The 20,811-nt window shown below is 50.6% G+C and overlaps 1 protein-coding gene across 3 annotated transcripts in view; it reads right to left on the bottom strand.

The window, feature by feature from the left end:
- Positions 1-19,605, bottom strand: part of TMPRSS2 (transmembrane serine protease 2) — a 51,211-nt gene extending 31,606 nt beyond the window's left edge. The window contains exons 1-3 of one of the 3 annotated variants that reach the window (XM_069581436.1): positions 18,813-19,605; positions 9,296-9,432; positions 4,800-5,022 (exon numbers count right to left, since the gene is read on the bottom strand). In XM_069581436.1, coding sequence (XP_069437537.1) covers positions 4,800-5,022; positions 9,296-9,310 — 238 coding nt within the window. In that variant the 5' untranslated portion in view covers positions 9,311-9,432; positions 18,813-19,605. Of the gene's footprint in view, positions 1-4,799; positions 5,023-9,295; positions 9,433-18,692; positions 18,716-18,812 lie in introns of those variants that run through there. The other 2 variants (XM_069581427.1, XM_069581447.1) reach the window with 2 other exon arrangements.
- Positions 19,606-20,811: the final 1,206 nt, after the last annotated feature.

Raw genomic sequence — 20,811 nt, forward strand, 5'->3', positions numbered from 1 at the left:
CTCCCCAAATCGTCATCTCCAGGGACATCCCTGGGTGTCCAATGGTTAAGACTCCAAGCTTCCAAAGCAGGGAGCCCAGGTTTGACCCCTGGTTGGGGAGCTAAGATCCTGCAAGCCACAAAGCACAGCCATTCTCTCATCTCCGTGTCAGTGATACTCGAGGCAGAGAGAAAAAAGCCTCTTCCTCAAGGCAGTTTAGGGAATGGATGGGCCAGAGTCACACTGACTCACAGTCACTGGCCTCGGGTGGCTATTTTCACCTTAATTAATTCTCATGTTAAATGATATTAAATCATTCTGTAAATTCAACTGCTCGATAGTCCCACATGGCCAGTGGCTGCCGCGCTGGACCGTGAAAAGGAAGGATGATCTATCACTGTGGGAGTATCTACAGCGCTGGGGTCGCCAGCGCTCACGTTTCAGCTAAGAAGGCAAGCTGTAGGGCAAGGTCACCAGTGTCCTCTGCTGCTGCTGCTGCTGCTAAGTCACTTCAGTCGTGTCCAACTCTGTGCGACCCCATAGATGGCAGCCCACCAGGCTCCCCCGTCCCTGGGATTCTCCAGGTAAGAACACTGGAGTGGGTTGCCATTTCCTTCTCCAATCATGAAAGTGAAAAGTGAAAGTGAAGTCGCTCAGTCGTGTCCACTTCTTCGAAACCCCATGGACTGTAGCCTACCAGGCTCCTCTGTCCATGGCAATTTCCAGGCAACTGGAGTGGGGTGCCATTTCGAAACAAACCAACACGCTGCTGTTGGTCAGAGCCTAAGCCACAAGTCGTGCCAAGCTTCAGAGTAAGACGTCCACCACCGCCACCCCCAGCAGTTCCTGTGCAGAGAGCACCCCAGGGCCGGTGCTTCACTCGGGAGATGGGTGGACAGGCAGAGGAGAGGAGAGCCAGGGCCAAGGCTCTTATACAACCTACTTCTCCTTAGCTCCTAAAGGAGGACACCAGGCGGCAGAGGTGGAGCCCATTCGGAGGCCCTGCACCCCACCTGTGCCCATTTTTCCTGCCAGAAGTCCACCAGACCAAGAAGTCCAGTTTCTGGAGTCAATCGAACCACTGGACCTGGGCATGAACCCTCACCCCTCATTTTGTTACCACATTCTGCAAATTCCACAGTCTGTGCTCAAACCTGCTTAGGAATCACCTGCGGAGCCTGTTACCCAGAGATTCTGACTCAGCTAGGGGAGAGGAGGTGAGTCTCAGACCTACAGGCTCCTGGGTGAGGTCACGGCCGCCGGTCTGAAGAGTGCCATGTGACACCAGCCACGTGTTATCAGGGCTTGGTTCACGGTCAACGTGTCTGGCAACAGGCAAGGTGGGGTCGCCAAGGAGGCTCAGGGGAAATTCCAAATGGTCAATTTGATCCATCAGTAAAGGGTGATTTCTTCCTTTGGGTGACTTCCCTGTGTGTCATAGTATCCAAGATAAGATACCATGCTGGTGAGTAGAAGGATGTTAAACCAGGTGTCCTGAACCTTTCCTTGAGAGGGTATCCTGAACTAGGTGTCCTGAACCTCTCCTGGACAGGGTGGCAACCTGCCCGGCTTTCGCTAGGAATGTGGGCAGTGGGGGCCCCAGATCTCACTGCTGGTGGACAACTATTTCGGGATCAGTGTCTGGTCGATCAGACTGGACTGGGTGCTGGTTTGCAATTGTACCTATTTGGGTACCTAATCATTTGCTGTTGTTATTGTTGTTCAGTACCTAAGCTATGTCCGATTCTTTGCAATTCCATGAACTGTAGCATGCCAGGCTTCCCAGTCCCTCACTATCTTTTATAGTTTGCTCAGACTCATGTTCATTGAGTTGGTGATGCTATCTAACCATCTCATCCTCTGCCACCCTCTTCTCCTGCCTTTAATCTTTCCCAGCATCAGGGTCTTTTCCAATGAGTCGGCAAAGTACTGGAGCTTCAGCTTCAGCTTCCAGTGAATATTCAGGGTTGAATTCCTTTCAGACTGACTGGTTTGATCTCCTTGCAGTACAGGGACTCTCAAGAGTCTTCTCCAGCACAATTTGAAAGAATCAATTCTTTGGCACTCAGCCTTCTTTATGGCCGAACTCTCACATCTGTTCATGACTGCTGGAAAAACCATGTGTGTGTGTTAGTCACTCAGCCGTGTCCAACTCTTTGCGACCCCATGAACTGCAACCCTCCAGGCTCCAATGTCCATGGGATTCTCCAGGCAAGAGTACTAGAGTGGGTTGCCATTTCCTTCTCCAAGGGATCTTCCCAACCCAGAGATTGAACCTGGGTCTCCCATATTACAGGCAGATTTTTTACCATCTGAGCCACCAGGGAAGCTTCTGACCATATGGACCTCTGTCAGCAAAGTGATGTCTCTGCTTTTTAATACACTGTCTAGGCTTGTCATAGCTTTCCTTCCAAGGAGCAAGCATCTTCTAATTCATGGCTGCAGTCACCATCCGAGGTGATTTTGGAACACAAGAAAATAAAATCTTGTCATTGCTTCCACTTTTTTCCCCTTCTATCCACCATGAAGTGATGGGACCAGATGCCATGTCTTAGTTTTTTTAATGCTGAGTTTCAAGCCAGCTTTTTTCACTCTCCTCTCACCTTCATTGTTACCAGTTGCTGATGTAGCCCTTCTGTGACCAATGTCAACTATTTGCCTCACAGGATTGTTGACCTTCGAGCCTCCCAAACCCAAACGCTAACACATGTATTAAGGTTCAGTGTGAAAGATCTCTTGCTAAAACAAACAGAACCAGGAAGATAAAAAGTCCCTTGTACTCTTGCTGAGGATCTCTTTGTGCTTTTTAAGTCACTTGCAAAATACTGTCAGGCTCTGACAGGCTATGTACTGCTGCATGATTCCAACTCTACACTCTAAAATTTAGAGACAAAATTACGGAGACAAATCAGTGGTTGCCAAGAGTTAGGGAAGGATGAGCTAAGACCATGAGGGGCTAAGAACAGCGGTCCTCAGCCTGGGTACCATGGACATCTTGCCTGGGCCATCCTTGGTGGTAGTCATTCTGTGCACCGGAGGATGTTCAGCATCATCACTGGTGCCTCCCGAGTAGATGCTGGTAGCAACCCCACCCCAGTTATAGCAGCCGAAACTGTCTTCGTACATCATCAAATGCCCCTGAGGGCCAAAATCACCCCATTAGGAGCCACCGTTCTCAATCTAACAGCCATCACCAGAAAGACATCAGTGCAGAGACAAGTAATTTCTTGAACCAAGAAGAACTGATGGAGGGAAAGAGAACCACACAGGAAAGGGGTAGGAGTAATTAAGGAGAAGGCATCACAAAGGGGTGGAAGACACAGGAATGGAAGAGAGTAGCGGTCGGGAGAAGGAAGGATGGAAGAGTCATCTGTGAAGCATGAGGGAGACAAGAAAGGACAGAGAGAGAAATCCAAGAGGGACGGCGCTTGTGAAGAAACTCCGGGAGATGGTGATGGAGAGGGAGGCCTGGCGTGCTGCGATTCATGGGGTTGCAAAGAGTCAGACACGACTGAGCGACTGAACTGAACTGAACTGAGGGAGGTCTAAGGAGAGGAATCTTCAAAGGGTACAGATAGAACCTGATGCCACTGTTTATGGTGTGTTGTTGGCACATGGAAATTCACCCTGTCATAGATCTTTAACTGTGTGAGTTGTATGTGAGGGTATGTGTTTCTCACAAAATAAAATAAAAATGTCATCAATGAAAATGTTCCTTGGGCCAGCCCTTATACTAGCTCTGTGCTCATATAACGGGCTGTACTCGTCCTATCCGGGCAGTGCTTACCACATCAACTTGCCTGCATTACAAGCTAGGGGAGGGGGCACAAAGGGAAGGGATCTGGACGGAAAGAAGATAAAATGAAATGTAAGGCGGGCAGACAAGGATTTCCCTGGCAGTCCAGAAGTTAAGACTCCGTGCTTCCGATGCAACGGGCACGGGTTCAATCGCTGGTCACAAAACTAAGATCCTGCGTGCAGCATAATGGGGCCAAAACAATTAATTAATCAGAAGTTTGAACTGCTAAAAAAGAAAGCAGACAAATGAGAGGGCATGAAGACATGGAATTAAGGGGGTGGGCAGAAGACACACCACCTGCCGTCCCTCACCCTCTGTGAGACCTTTCAAGCCATGAGAAAATGTTGCAGATGCTTCTGGGTGACAACCCCACCAGCCACTTCCTTCACTGAATACACAGCACTCATCAAGCACCTTGACTGCGACTTGTAGCATCCAGGAAATGGGTACGTAGAGAAAGGCTGTTTCTTCCTGCCCTGGGGGCTTACCATCTACTCAAGATGGCACAGTGGTAAACCACGCAGACAAGAAGCAGTTCAGAGAGGCTGGGTGGTACAGGCCAAGCTGGTACAGGAGCGTTGGTGGGAGATGAAGGTCTTAGCTGCTGTGTATGTGTGCTGTGTGCTCAGTCATGTCCGATTCTGTGTGACCCCATGGACTGTAGTCCGCCAGACTCCTCTGTCCACAGGATTCTCCAGGCAAGAATACTGGAGTGGGTTGCCATGCCCTCCTCCAGGGGATCTTCCCAACCCAGGGATCGAATTCAATGCTCTAGCATATCCTGCACCTGCAGGCAGATTCTTTAACAATAGCGCCACCCAGCTAAGAGGCTCCCAAAGGCCCCCGGGGGGTGAGAACCAGGATCCACAACTTTGACGCAGAGACACGAAAGGGAGAGGCATGCACACCAGCCCTGCAGACAGAGAGCCGGCACCAAGCTGGTGGGGGCAGAGGGCACACTGGAGAAGGCAGACCCCAAACTCGGCTCCATTAGAGAAAATACAAGCAAAAAGGGTCTTACTTGAGGTGCACGCTGTCCTGGACGGAGGTTTGGGCTGCCTGTAGATTACAGGTGTCGAGGCGTGCGTCTGAACCCTTGGGGTGTACTGGGGCACCATAGGCGGGTAGTACTGAGCGGGGTACACCTGGTAGGCAGGGGGAGCCGTGGGCAGCTGCCGAGGGTACAAGCTTTCCGGCTGGTATCCATGGTTCTCATAGTAAGGCCCGACACCTGGTGATGATCCCTAAATGATTAAAAAGAAAATGAATGATACAAAGCTGTAATTATTCCAAAGCTTAAAGAAACCTTCCACGGCACTCAGTCAATTCATGGGTTCAGCACTGCAGACTCCTATGTGAAAGTGAAACTCTTAGCTACTCAGTCAGGTCTGACTCTTCCCAACCCCATGGCCTATAGCCCGCCAGGCTGATATTCATGGAATTTTCCAGGTAAGAATACTGGAGTGGGTAACCAATCCCTTCTCCAGGGGATCTTCCTGACCCAGGGATTGAATCAGGATCTCCTGCTTTGCAGGCAGATTCTTTACCAAAGATACCAGGGCATCTTTAAGTATGCCAAACCCTCACCTAGAATGAAAACTCACCAGGGTGTCCAATTAATTGGCAATAGTGTTTGGTTTTGTTTGTTTGCTATTCATTTTTTGAAATAAAGAAAACATAAATGGCTGACATTGAGACTGAGTAACTAAAGAAAAAATGTGTGGAAGTCTGGGAATGAGCCGGTACCCCCCAGCCCCTGAGGCTGGGGTACCAAGTTATGGACTAGCAATACCAGAATTACAATGAGAATAATAAAAGCTAACATTAGAAAACTTACCAACTTGGGCATCTGTATTCAAGCCTCCTTAGAGCCTGATCATAACCTCCCAAGATGGTACAGGTGTGATGGGTATACTCAGACAGGAACGTGAGTGACAGAGGCTACGAAATCTACCTGAAGGATTTACAGCTGGGGGCAGCTAGCAGCTCTGCTGCCCCAGGCATCCTTCCATGGCACAAGTGTCTGTGTGGACAGCACGTGGACTCTGGCGGCTCCACCTCTGAGTGGTATTTCTGGGGTGTAGTGTACACACACACAGACATGGAAGGGACGCCCAGTCGCTGCATCGCACTCTCAGCTCCATCCTTTGGCTGGTTCCTATCTGCTTTTCTTTTCAAATCTATTCTCTTTGTACCTAGCGTTGTTTTCTTATCTAGTTGCTTCAAATTAAACGTTTTGATAACAAATAGGAACATTTTTTCATGAAATGGTAATGATCTGGGGGGAAGGTGTATCTGCTATGCCATAAGTTGTTTCCAAGATTTCAGCAATGCTGTGGTTGGCAACATTGATAAAGGTTTTCCAGTGTTTATAATCAGAGTTATGATTATCAAAAAATAATATTTTCTTTAACAAGAAGTATTGGTTTATGCTTTTTACCAAAGTTTCTGTTGGAACCTTGTGTGTGTGCTAAGCTGCGTCAGTCGTGCCCAACTCTGTGTGACTATAGCCTGTCTTCTGTCCATGGGATTCTCCAGGCAAGAATGCTGGAGTGGGTTGCTGTGCCCTCATCCAGGGGATCCTCCCAACCCAGGGATCGAGCCCGTGTCTCCGGCTCTGCAGGTGGATTCTCCACCCCTGGGCCACCAGGGAAGCCCATTGAAACCTTCAGTTCAGTTCAGTTCAGTCGCTCAGTCGTGTCCGACTTTGCAACCCCATGAATCGCAGCATGCCAGGCCTCCCTGTCCATCACCAACTCCCGGAGTTCACTCAAACTCACATCCATCGAGTCGGTGATGCCATCCAGCCATCTCATCCTCTGTCATCCTCTTCTCCTCCTGCCCCAAATCCCTCCCAGCATCAGGGTCTTTTCCAATGACTCAACTCTTCGCATGAGGTGGTCAGAGTACTGGAGTTTCAGCTTTAGCATCAGTCCTTCCAATGAACACCCAGGACTGATCTCCTTCAGAATGGACTGGTTGGATCTCCTTACAGTCCAAGGGACTCTGAAGAGTCTTCTCCAGCACCACAGTTCAAAAGCATCAATTCTTCAGCACTCAGCTTTCTTCACAGTCCAACTCTCACATCCATACACGACCACTGGAAAAACCATAGTCTTGACTAGACGGACCTTTGTTGGCAAAGTAATATCTCTGCTTTTTAATATGCTATCTAGGTTGGTCATAACTTTCCGAAATCTCAGTGTTCTACCAATTAATTTTTGTGAACACTCTATGTAGAAAGTGGTAAATCTTTGCTTTAAAATGTATTTTCTAGCTTGTCATTTGCCTTTTAATTTTGGTTTTACTTGTTGTTGTTTTTCTTTTCTTTTTTTTTCCCCACTTCTCTCCTCCCCTTGTGCCTACTTAAAATCTGCCCTCTCCAAACCCCAACCCCCCAAGGCAACTGGGGACCCCAGGAGCTTGAGAACTTGCTGTGCTTCAGACCCACTCCTGCCCTCACAGCCCACCCACTGGCTAGGCTGCCCTGGGAGCCACACCTGCCCTCTTATCTAAGTGTCCACTTGCAACACTCCTCCCCACTCAGTAACGCCTCCTCTTGTTCCTGGCTGTCTGAGAGCTCAGAGAAGACTAGTATTCTGAGCATAGGCGACTTAATGCTGAGAATTTTAAATGAGGCCTCCAGGGCAGCGTGGTTAGAAAACAGTGAGCCAATCTTGAGTTTAATAACTCACCAACGTGCCCCTTCCAGAGTCCGAAGACTGCACCCAACACCAGAGCAGTAACAGAAAGGGAAAACAGAAGGTAATCTCTCATCTAAATGAGGAAGCCAGAGGCCAAAAAGCAGAACAGGTCTCCATCTGAAGCATCTGAGAACACGCTGACCTTCCCAGGAAAGGTGGCAGCGGGCACAGCAGTCTGACCCTGTGAGTTCCTGTACCATGGGTTTGGAATTTTAAAAGGATCCAATGGAAACTATCAAATACAGGAATGGGGCAAGCAAAGGTCTGTTTTCCAAATAGAGAGACCTCTGTTGTCAACCACAACTTTTAGTAATCTAAATGTAAGATAAGTGAGATGCGATGGGGAAGGTACAGCCAGTCGGTCAGTTCAGTTTCAGTCGTGTCCGACTCTTTGCAACCGCATGGACTACAGCACACCAGGGTTCCCTGTCCATCACCAACTCCTGGAGCTTGCTCAAACTCATGTCCATCGAGTCAGTGATGCCATCCAACCATCTCATCCTCTGTCGTCCCCTTCTCCTTCCACCTTCAGTCTTTCCCAGCATCAGGGTCTCTTCCAATGAGTCAGTTCTTTGCATCAGGCGGCCAAAGTATTACAGTTTCAGCTTCAGCAACAGTCCTTCCAATGAGTATTCAGGACTGATTTCCTTTTGGATTGCCTGGTTGGATCTCCTTGCAGTCCAAGGGACTCTCAAGAGTCTTTTCCAACACCACAGTTCAAAAGCATCAATTTTTCAGTGTTCAGCTTTCTTTATGGTCCAACTTGCATGTCCATGACCACTGGAAAAACCGCAGATTTGACTAGATGGACCTTTGTTGGCACATCTTTTCTTTTCTTTCTTTCACCTTTGTTGGCAAAGTAATGTCTCTGCTTTTTAATATGCTGTCTAGGTTGGTCATAAGTTTTCTTCCCAGGAGCAAGCATCTTTTAATTTCATGGCTGCATTCACTATCTGCAGTGATTTTGGAACCCAAGAAAACAAAGTCTGTCACTATTTCCATTGTTTCCCCATCTATTTGCCATGAAGTGATGGGACCGGATGCCATGATCTTCGTTTTTTGAATGTTGGGTTTTAAGCCAGCTTTTTCACTCTCCTCTTTCACTTTCATCAAGAGGCTCAAATGTAAGGTACATTTGTATCCAAAGTGTGTGTTTGGGGCGGGTGTTTCAGGAGGGGGCGGCCAGCCCTTTGCTTCAGCTATGGCCTCTCCCAGGATTCCAGTAAGTGAGGCTACACTGTGCTCGGCTGGCCACTGGTGTCACAGGCACGCTCTTTTAACTGGGAAAGAATCGTCCTGCAATGTGGGAGACCCGTGTTCAATCCCTGGGTAAGAAAGATCCCCTAGAAAAGGAAACGGCAACCCACTCCAGTATTCTTGCCAGGAGAATCCAATGGACAGAGGAACCTGGTGGGCCACACACAGTCCATGGGGTCACAAAGAGTCGGACATGATTGGGTGACTAACACACACACATACACACACACACACACACACACACACACACACACACTCCCTCTCACCACCATCCTGCCTCTGTCCCCACATCTCACCCCTGCCCCCTGCTCCATGCTGATCAAAGCAGGAAGAACCTCATCAGCCACACAACCCCTGCAACTGTACAACTGCCACGCGGCTCCCCCGGCCCCACTCCTGATCACCCTTGAACCCCAGAATGCCTTCACAGCATCCCAAGCGGCACAGGCATCCAGCAAGCAGCTCTGACAGTGCTGACCAGCACACGCCTCTGCTGGAAAGAGCAGAAGGAACCCAGGACAGGGCAAGGCCAGGGAGGTAATGATTAACCACTTACTGAGTTTAAAGCCATCCTGATGTTATCAGCAGCATCGGGTAAAGGGAGGTATTTGGAACGTTCCAGTTGACCTAGAGGAAAGAACGACAGGACTGTTTTGCTTCTGTGCCGGTGAGTTTGCTTCTGTGCCGGTGAGTCTGTGGGAGATGAGATGGGAAAGAACCTGAACAAGCCATATGAGGTGAGAGGGAACTTCAAGAGGGAGGAGACATGTATACGTATGGATGATTCATGTTGATGTTTGGCAGAAACCAACACAATACTGTAAAGCAATTATCCTTCAATTAAAAATAAATAAATTTTTTAAAGCAGAAAACAGCAACAACACACACACACACATACAAATAAGCCACATGGAGTCGCTGCAACCTTAATCAACACAAATGTATAAAAATTCTATAAAACACATTTAAACTCACTTGATACTCCACTTACTATTCCCAAATCCAGAAAAGAAGGAAATCCAGGACTAACCATTTGAGTGGTTTCTAAGGATATCAGTCCAAGAGACTTTTCAAGCAAGAATACTGGAGTGGGTTGCCATTTCCTCTCCCAGGGGATCTTCCCGGCCCAGAGATTGAACCCACCGTCTTCTGTGTCTCCTACATTGGCAGGCAGATTCTTTAGCACTGAGCCACCTGGGAAGCCCTATACAATACGCTTATCAATATATAAGGAAATTGGTCACGAAAAATAAAGCCCTTGGTCACTTTGCAGACGTTTCTGAACAGTGGTATCTAGGAAGACCATCAACATAAAAAGCTTTATAGTAAAGGCCCATCTGATGTCACTCTTCCCATCATAAGCAAACAATGGCTTTTGTCCACCAATCCTGGCTACCTTGAATTGATCAAACAGTAACTCCAAGAAACAGCCTTCACAATCACCCATCCACAGGACCTGTCCCGGGTGAGAAAGCTCCGGGCTTCAAAGCTGGCAGATCTGGTCAGAGCATCTTTCATCTGTAAAGTGCCTGATGCACAGCCGGTAAGGGCAGCAAGGCAGGATGGCTGAGCCCATGACTCCTGGGACCAGACTCTGGATCCAAACCAAACTCACTCACACCAGCCATGACCTGGGGGCGAGTCTAATAAGGCTTCCGGGCCTCGGTTTCCTTGTCTGTAAAATGGGGAAATGGTTTAACTAATCAGTAGGGTTGGTTTGCCTAAGTCACTGCTTTTTAAATGTGGTTTCACTGTACATAATACAGAAGTTATCTAAGACATACTAGAAACATCTTTCAGAAGAATGTAGTTTGGTATTTACTTAGTATAGGAGGTTTTTGCACAGTGTAACATATTGTTTACAAACCTGTTTAAAAAAAAAAAAAGGAGGGGGAGAGGATAACAGTGGCACCCAATACAGGGTTGAAAAAGAAATAAAAGGAATCCAAATTGGCAAAGAAGAAGTGAAACTGTCGCTGTTTGCAGATGGCATGATTCTTACTATACATAGAAAACCCTAAAGATGCCACCAGAAAACTATTAGGACTACTCAATGAATTCAGTAAAGTCGCAGGATACAAAATTAATACACAGAAATCACTTGCAGTCCGACATACTAACAATGAAAGATCAGAAAGAGAAATTAAGGAAACAATCTCATTTACCATTGCAACAAAAAGAATGAAATCCCTAAGGAGGCAAACTGTGGAAAATTCTTAAACAGATGGGGATACCAGACCACTTTACCTGCCTCCTGTGAAACCTGTATGCAGGTCAAGAAGCAACAGTTAGAACCAGACATGGAACAACAAACTGGTTCAAAACTGGGAAAGGAGTACATCAAGGCTGTACATACAGAGCCGACTCTGTAGCCCACCAGGGTCCCCAGTCCATGAAATCTTCCATGCAAGACTACTGGAGAGGGTTGCCATCTCTACTCCAGGGGATCTTCCTGACCCAGGGATCGGACCTATATTTCTTGAGTCTCCTGCATTGACAGGCAGATTCTTTACCATTAGTACCACATGGGAAGCTCTTAAAATTGATCATAAAGCGGATAAATGTTGAACAGCCCATATAAGCAGGATGGGCCTGACTGGCAGCATTTATAGATTCGCAGATCTGTATCTGCAAAGAATGCCCAAGATACCAACAAGAAATCCACCAGCTCTGAAAAACCCACTGGAGCTCCTGCTGGCACTGCCTCTCCAAGTCCCAAGCAAAATTATTACTTGACTCGTTACACATCAAAAAAAAAAAAACCTCAAACATTAACTTGGATACATAAAAATATAAGTAAGGGTGTTTAATCTCAGGAAAACTTGTTGAACAAGTCACAAGAAAGATGTACCAGGTCATTCATTTACTTTTCATGTAAAGATAAAAGAACCAGTTCGTGCTGACAGCTTTGAGATTTTTTAAGATTAAAAAAAAAGAGTCAACATGGTTCCAGGTATGAGGAAAAAAACCTGACCATACACAGGAAGACGAGATCAGCATGTAGAATACACATGATGTTTACATCTTTACGTGGATGTGATGATCACGTATTAATAACCTTTCCTACTTCGGCTCTGTAACGAGAGACGTTTCTGAGACTTGCCAGCAGGACAGAATCCTCTCATCTAAGCAGGAAAAGCTGGCACCTTCCTTGGATTAGTTTCAGATGAGTCCTGCCCCGGCCGAGGTTCTCAGCCCTGGTTTCTCTGCCCTCAGTGGCAAGCACTCCCCGGGCCTCTGAGCTATCTCACCAGTTATAGGTTTGGTTGGAGTTTCAGGAAATGAAAATCCGATCTCACTGGCAGCTTTCCCAGTTTGAGAGCCCTCTGAAAAGAGTGATGAATCAGTGCCCGAAATCCACGCTCCCCAGTCATTCAAGATCCCACACAGTGAGACCAGGAAGCCAGGAGCTCAGGGGCACCGGGAGAAGCAACCGTGAATTGTCCCCTAAATGCCCAGGACCCAGAAATAACTACAGCACAATCCTCTCTCACCCAGAGATCCCACAGCTGGCAGATCCTGAGGACCCAGGACACCAAATGAGCCCAGACAGGCTACCACGGACTCTGGAATAGAAGACGAGTCGGAGTGCTCCTAACTGTCAGTGTGTGTGTGTTAGTAACTCAGTCGTGTCCAACTCTTCGAAACCCCACAGACTGTAGCCTGCCAGGCTCGTCTGTCTATGGAATTCTGCAGGGGGGATACTGGAGTAGGTTGCCATTCCCTCCTCCAGGGGATCTTCCTGACCCAGGGGTTGAACCCAAATCTCCTGCACTGCAGGCAGATTCTTTACCATCTGAACTGCCAGGGAAGTCTAACTCTCAGTGGCCAGAGACAAAGCCAGGAAGAAAGGTCTCCCCAGGGACCTGGATCTGATGGAGACGCACTGCTGTCCAAAAAGACCAGGGGCTCACATTCTGTGCGATTAATTTCCCAAACAGGCAATTCCACTCCCTTACGAGGTAGCAACACTCTTTAGCTGGTTTCTGAAAGGAACAAGACAATCCAGATGGCAGAGACAACACCGCCTCTCAAATGTTCTCTCTGGTCATCAGAGGACACCCGTGAGTGCTCTTGATTCCGGAAAGCAAGCCTCAGGGAAACGCTTTTCCCCAAAGTGACCGAGACTCACGTGTGACGAAGCTCTGCCCTGCTGCTTGCTCCTGGCACGCGTCCACTTCAATGTCACCCACCTGAGTCACACAGCAGAGCCTGACTGTCCCAGGCCACCCTGGGCTCTCCTTTCAGGGGACTGACTCAAGCCTCAAGTCACCTGCCCGGCCACCACTCAACAGGACGGCTTTGTGGAATACCACCTGTCTCCCATGACGTGATGAATCTATTTCTAGACAAGGAGGGTCCCTCCTTACAGTATCTTTACTCTGGACCTCAGAACACATTTGCTGGAGATTTATTTTGAAAACTACCAAACCAGTGGAAATGAGGTCAGAGAGGTAGATACCAATGCCCACACAGGAGTCAGGGGTTTTCCCTATTATGAAGGCTCCACTAACTTTCCCTCACACATCATCCATGCATGGGCGCCTGCACCGGGCCCGTTCTAATGCCTTCCAGACGCCAGTCGTGTGATGAGGTGTGACGGGTGGAAGAAACCCCACCTTCCTGACCTCAAATTCGGCATGCCTTCTTCAAACTCCAAGCAAACACCACCAACAGATACTCCCTATCTGAGGATCCATGATCAATGGAGCCCCTTACGTCTCAGCCACTGCATACAATCACCTTACATTTGGAGAGGTTTTCATATCCCATTTGGGGACAAAATACACTGTGAGAGGGAAGTTAACAGAGACAGTGGTGGATTTAATTAACAGTTCAACGTAAACAAATATAAGACTATCAGAGAAATGGCACACACAGTGACTGATGCAGGAAGGAGAAAGACAGAGGGAGGGAGAGAGCCACTCAGGAGAGGTACTGCCTACATCATCCAAGTTTCTTTTTCTATGAATGCCTCATTGTCCAAACGAGATTGCAAACTTTTTAGGGCAGGAATTGAATCTGGTCCTTTTTCTTTCAGTCTAGTTTTGTACCATACACAGAAAGTGTTCCAATTTTTTTTTTTTTTTTTTGCATCCCAAAGGCCAAATGAGTAAGATGAAATTTAAGACAGAGAGAGCCAGAAAGCCTGCAGCTGGACAAAGCAGACACCAAATTGAGGATGTGAGTGACCTTACAGGTCCAGGTGCACAGAGCTGACCGAATGCCAGCAGGCAGGCTGGAGAGGTTGCCTGTTCCGCAATAAAGTACAAAAGCCACTGTCTAAGGTTCGAAGAACTTGCCTGAGTCGATCTGTGAAATGGGCATGCGTGCAGGCAATACGTGCCGACACTTCAGTCATGTCCAACTCTTGGCGACCCCATGAACTCTAGCCAGCCAGGCTCCTTTGTCCATGGGATTTCCCAGGCAAGAATACCAGAATGGGTTGCCATTTCCTTCTCCAGAGGATCTTCCTGACCCAAAGATAGCAGATAAATGGGGTTTTGTCCAGATTAAGTGTGTTCATGGCCTAACACCATGCCCATCACACGATGAGCCCTCCAGAATAACATAATGGCAGTAGCTAAGGGACTGATGTGTGGGAAAAGGACTCAGTTTTTTTGTGTGAAGATCCAAAGGAAGAACTCAGGATCAAAAAGTTCAGAAATATCAGGAGGGCAGATTTAACTCAATCCAGGAAAACCAAGTTCCAACAATGAGGAAGTTTCAGTATCCACTGGTTTCCCTTGTGAGAAACAGTTCCTCAAACCAAAAAAAAAAAAACAAAAGTTTGATCCAACGCTGGAAGGCTGTGTCTACAGAACATTCTAGAACCAAACTGGGCTTTCGCTGAGAGGCCAGACACGATGATCTTTTATCTTTTGTGATCAGAAACACAAATCTATCCCTAGAAAACACAGGCTCCACATGCCTGGTGTTCAAATCAAGCCTCAGATGAGGCCAGGTGCTTGCCCTGACAGGCGGGCCCCTCTGAAAGCAGGGAGCTTAAAGCAATGCTGATGTGAGGTGACATCCAAACAAGCCACCATAAAAGCCTGGGCTTCATCTCACCTTCCAGATCAGAGCTCCCTAGAGAATATTTCTCTAATGGACGTCCACTAGAAGGCCAATGGAGCTCCCAATGATTCCGTCCACTCTGCCTTTGCAGAAGCTTCCAGACTTTAGCTTTTGTTGCTGTTTACTTGCAGATAGCTGCAAGAATAAATGTGAATTGCAGGGCTTCCTTTGTGGCTCAGATGGTAGAGAATCCAACTGCAATGTGGGAGACCTAGGTTCAGTCCCTGGGTTGGGAAGATCCCCTGGAGGAGGGCAGGGCAACCCACTCCAGTATTCTTGCCTGGAGAATCCCCATGGACAGAGGAGCCTGGCAAGCTGCAGTCCATGGGGTTTCACAGAGTCAGACACAACTGAGCGACTAAGCACAGCACTTGCTAAGTCATGTCCAACCCCTTGCAACTCCGTGAATTGTAGCCCACCAGGCTCCTCTCTCCAGTAATCCAAGAATATTGGAGTGGATTGCCATTTCCTTCTCCATGCCTTTCAAACATTCCCTGCTTCCTTATCACATTTCTGTACCCTCGTCCCTCCTGCACCCCACCCCTACACACAACATAAATGCCTGGAGTTTCCACTCATGGCAAGTCCTTCCCTCCTTCTCCTTGACTGACCTCTAACAAGAGCATAAAGCTCTGCTTTGAGTCACCTGCCCTCTTCAAGATTCACACTGTTCACAGTTCAGGGAGCTGCCCACACGCCCACCAGAAAATCAGGGCCTACCATTCTCCCTGGATGTCTCTAAGACTGCCCATGACATTTTTCATGCTCCTGGTTCCTCTTCTCTGGACCTCTGTCCAGTGGCTGGGGCAGACCAAGTCCGAGGTTACCTCCCCTTCCTCCTGATCTCGAGTTCTGCCTTGGGGTTGTTCCTCAGACCTGTCTGTGTGATCAGCTGAGCCCTCTGCTACTGCATTTGGGACCAGGCTGGCCATCGGCATGGTGGGGGCAGGGGCACTGGGAGTCCCCTCCCCCACATCCAGGCCCACAGTCCTGAGTGGCTTGCAAGCCAGATCCCCCAAAATGGCCTATACATAGGGATCCCCAACCTCAAGCTAGGAAGGGACTCACCAAGCCTGGCCCAATTCACATCTCAGCATCCAGGTGTGTTACACCTCCCATTCCCTCCCCAGAGGCCCCTTAGCTCATCTTGGGGGTCCCCTAGGGGGTGCCAGGAAGGGCAGCAAAGACTGAGCAATTGTGGGAAGCAAGACCACCCAGCAGACCCAGAGCTGAGAGAGCAGCAGAGGGTGGACGAGCCCTGAGTGCCCCACCCCCACATCAACAGAGCCGGCTTCCCCTCCGTAAGTAAGCAAAGCTGACCAGACACTACTTTGACCCAGTCGCCTTTCCTTTTCCTACTTCCATGCCTAAGGATTGCATAATTCTGGAGGGCTTCAAAAAATAGATTTCCTACTCCATCAGAATCTGATGCAGCAACTGAAACCAGGGCAATGACCCTCAGTGGTCACAGAGGCCCCCAGGACTCCTGCCAAAGGCCTAGGTGGAAAAGAGTGAGAGGCACCAGCCTGGAGCCCTGGTTTACACATCCTGGTAGACCCCGTGTCCCTGGCTGGGTCGACTCTCTGCAACAACCATTATAGTGTCCTTCGCGTGTGTAGGCTTCACCGCCAAGACGTTTGCACCCTCGGCCGCATCACCAGAGATGGTCACCCCTCTGCACTGCCCCATAAAGGTACAAGATCTCCTGCCCAAGTCACCCTGGAAATGGGCAGCTCAGAGCCAGCGGGGCAGGGGTAAGGGGGAGGGGGAAGGGAAGAGGCTCTGCTCTTGGATCATGAGGAAGTCAGCCTGGCCCTAGAGCCACCCTCTTTCCCACGAGGATTCCAGGCCTCACGAAGCTTCCCTGGAGCCATCTGGCCTGCCTGCACCCCTCTGGTCTCCCTACAGGTCATGGGATCGCCTGGGGCAACTTATTTCCCCTGTCTGCCTTAGTTCCTCACAACTGAGTTACATGCATCATAAAGAGCCTGGAAGGATGCCCAGTTGAAAGTAAAGGCCACATCCACATGGGCTGTTCCTATGATAACAGGGGTGCAACCCAATGTTCTCCTACAGTTAAAGCAGGAGTCCAGGGTGGAGCAGCCCAGGGTGAGCGGAGGCCAATCACCAAGCAATTCTGAGCCCTGGAGGCTCCAGGCATCTACACAATCTTGTAGGAAAAAGACTGACCTTGGAGGAGTCAATAAGAAAGGCATGGCTGGGGATCAAACAAACAAACCTCCCAGTCAAGAACAAAGGGCTCCTGCTGCTAGCCAGCTCACGGTTTTAAAACGGAGAGGGAGGTGTCCATAGCCAATCTCCAGGCAGAGCCCCCACCGCAGCTCCCTGACTCCTGTGGTGTGGCCTTGCTGGTGGTGCCCTGGCCTCTCACACTGATCTCAAGGGTCCAGTAAGGTTGGCGGTGGTCAGGGGTTGCAGGCAGGCCAACCTCCGGAAAAGCTGTGGAAAGTGGGAGCAAACCTCCACCGCCTCCCTGGGTTCCCCAACCCCTGCACCTCACTCAGCAGCAGCAACAGCAGCACCTGCGCCCCCAGGAAGCCGGTTCATGTAAGCCGGGCTCCCACTCCCTGCCCCCGCCCTCCTCCAGGGGAGATTGGCTCCGTCCCCACTTCCTGGAGAACCTTCTGAGACCTCCCAGGCTAAGTCAACAACCCTCCCCTCACTTCAGGTTTTCTAAACACCTTGAAGCTCTCCTTAGTAGCCTTTGTAATTTTCCATCAGTTTGTTGGCTCTCTACAGCCCGGAGCCCAGGGCGCCTGCTGGGTGCCCCAGTACTACCACGCGGGTCTGAATCTAGCGGCAATCGGGCGGGACTCGCAGGCTCGAGGCAGAGCCCCGGGTGACCCCTGCCCGACAGGCAGGTCTCGAGTCTCTCTCTTTTCCCTCCCAAACTATCCACTGGGCTTCCACCTGACTGGCCCGCAGCCACCTGCGCGTCCGAAACGGAATTCAGGACTTGGGATCACCGGCGTGGTGGGCCCTTCCCAAAAGCCGGGGCGCAGGCCAGGGCAGGCGGCCGCCCTCAACCCGTTCTTCCCCTCCGGGGCCTGGAAGCGCGAAATTTGGGGCCATAAGGCAATTCTTATCGGTGTCCACTGCCAAGCGGGTACGTTCAGCCGCGGTGCCACGGCCCGGGGTCCTGCCGGATGGCATGCGGTGGACCGAAGCGCCCAGGTGTCCGGCCTTGTCCCTGGCGTGGAATGTGCGCCGAGAGACCAGGACCGCTCCTTCCGGCACTGGAAGCTCGGGGGACCGGAGCGGGGGCGGGGGGCGTTGCCGGCTGTACAGGCGGTCCAGCCCTGATCGTAGCCTCCGGGTCGCCGCATTGGGGCCAGGGTTGTGGGAATTGCCTTCCTGGGGCCACCGAGTGGTTCGCACCTCGCCCGGAGGCCCTCCAGGCCAGTCACCGCCGCGCCGGCGTTATCGCTCCCGGCATCTCCGAGAGTTTCCAGTTTCTCCCCACTTTGGGAGGGAACCAAGAAACAGGAGTTCAGGTAACACTACGAGGCTGCAGAGATTTTCCCGAAACAAAGAAGCGGATGGACAACCCTCCCTCCCGCCTCGTCCCTGAAGGGAAAAGGCGCACCCCTCGTTCCCAACTAGGAGCTAAAGGGGCCAGGGGAGCATGAGCCGATTTCAGCCAAGGGGACCCACTCCAAGGCACCTTTCCGGCTACCAGTTGGCTAAGGACCGGCAGAGTAGCCTGCACCAACCCAGTGATGCCAACAGAGCAGCCGGGGGGCCTCTGACCCCCGCGCCAACGCGTCCCGGGCGCGCGGAACCCTCCCGACCTCACGCAGGTCGCTTTGCACGGCTCAGCCCAGTGCGTCCCGACGGCTGGAGGACGGACCCACCGGGCCGAAGCTGCTCACACCTGGCTTCACATCCCGCTACTCCCACCCAGTCCGGGCGCCCAGGTACTCCCTTGCTCCCGCGATCTCCAGCACAGAGAACCCGTCGCGCGAGCCACTTACCTGCTGCCCTCCGGGGCAGCTCCCCTCCCCTCACCCCTTCTTCCTCCTCCTTCTCCTCTGCCTCCTCTGGAGTTCGCTTCTTCCTCGGCCCAGCTCGGAGTCCCCGATCCTCCCCGGCTCTCGCTTTAATCCTGGGAGGCGGTGTCCGAGCGCCCAGGGCAACACCCCCAAGCGCCGGTCCCGGGTCACCTCGGACAGAGGGAGGGGACGGACCGGAACGGCTGTCCCGGGCGGGGCTGGTCGGGTCGAAGGCGGCGAGAGGAGGAGTTTCCTCCAGGGAAAGCCCGGCACGCGCTCCTGGAGGGACCCAGAGGGAGCTCGGGGGACGCTTCCATCCCCGGCGGGCAGTCTAGGGCTGGGGAGGAGCGCGTCTCCCTCCCGCATTCCCCGGGACCGGGACCGGGACCGGGACCGAGCCGGTCGCCGGCGCTTTGTGCCCGAACGCTCAAGTTTGGATTCGGCAACGGGATTCTGGGGAGCGCTGACCGAGTCTCCTGTAAACCGGCCGAGCCCTGGCGCAAGGGATCTGCCTGATCTCTGTACCCTAGGCGAGGACCCAGGAATCTGCTTCCGGAGGCCCCTGGCCCGGGCGCTAGAGCCCAAGGACCCTCCCCAGTCCTCTTGGGGGGCCTTTTTCTGCCCTCAGGTCCCAAGTCCCTCCCCTTCCCTCAGAACGTCCCCAGGAGTGGCTTGATGTCTTCCTGCCCCCACTAAGGCAGAGGGTGAGGGAAAAGGGTGAAATAAAGCTTAGCTCTCTGCTTCCTTTTAAGAGGCTCTTCCCAATGTCGTTTGCAATACACAAATACGTCTGGATTGCTTTAGAATCAGGCAGAGGCAGAAGAAGGCCCGATTCATGCCAAGTCATGTGCTGCCTTGGCACAGCATTCCTTCCTGAGCAGGTGTCCTGGGACTGGACTTGCCTAGTAAGTTCTCCCCAGCCTCTCCTTTGGCCCCCACCCTTTGGCCCATCCCATCTCTCATCCTTCGCGGTGTACAGGTTGTCGAAGTAGAAGACCCTTGAGGACTGCTTCAAGGTCAGTGTCAGCTCACTGGCAGGTTAGGTGCTCTTCTGGCGGTGCTGTTTTGAACAGTGCGTTTGGAGTCTGCTGGGAACGGCACCGTTGTTCACCAAAACTCAGTGTCCACCACACATCAGGAACTACGTGTGTCTCAACCTTCACCCCTTTAGTGGTTGTTTTCTCACTATCCATTTCCCCTTCTTTTGGCAACTTTCTGGAACATTTGTTCCCAGGGGCAAAGGACTAGCTTGGGGAACCACCTCAGTTCTGGAGGTGAGCACATGGCCAGTGTCTGGCTTAGCAGCTAAATCCCATCCTTGCCTGGATTTGTGCTTCAGGGATGAACACACAACCCACCTTTGCACCCGAGTCTAGGGTCAGCCTGGGGAAGCTGGAATTTTTTTCTCTTCTACTCTCTTCTACTGGAGCCTTCAGAGACCCTCTCCCTTGTGCTTGGAGGAAGAAGCAAGTAGTCACAGGAATCGTTGATAGCTGTCTTTCCATCACCAGGGAGCTAGTACCACAACAAAGATAGCTTCTCCACCAGAACCAAAGCATACACCGCACACCAGCCAGGATGCCCATCATTACAAAGTACAAGTAATAAATGCTGGAGAGGGTGTGGAGAAAAAGGAATGCTCCTACACCACTAGTGGGAATGTAAATTAGTGCAGTCACTGAGGAGAACAGGATGGAGGTTCCTTAAAAAGCTAGATGGAGCTACTATGTGATCCAGAATTCCCAGTCTTGGGCATATAAGTGGAGAAAACTCTAATCTGAAAATAAATGTGCATCCCAATGTTCACTCCAGCTCTACTTAAAATGGCCAAGATATGGAATCGACCTAAATGTCCATCAACATAGAAATAGATAAAGAAGACGTGGTACATATATATAATGCAACATTCAGTTCAGTTAAGTCGCTCAGTCATGTTTGACTCTCTGCGACCCCATGAATCACAGCACGCCAGGCCTCCCTG

This window comes from Ovis canadensis, chromosome 1, assembly GCF_042477335.2.
Source record: "Ovis canadensis isolate MfBH-ARS-UI-01 breed Bighorn chromosome 1, ARS-UI_OviCan_v2, whole genome shotgun sequence".
Classification (NCBI taxonomy): Eukaryota; Metazoa; Chordata; class Mammalia; order Artiodactyla; family Bovidae; genus Ovis; species Ovis canadensis.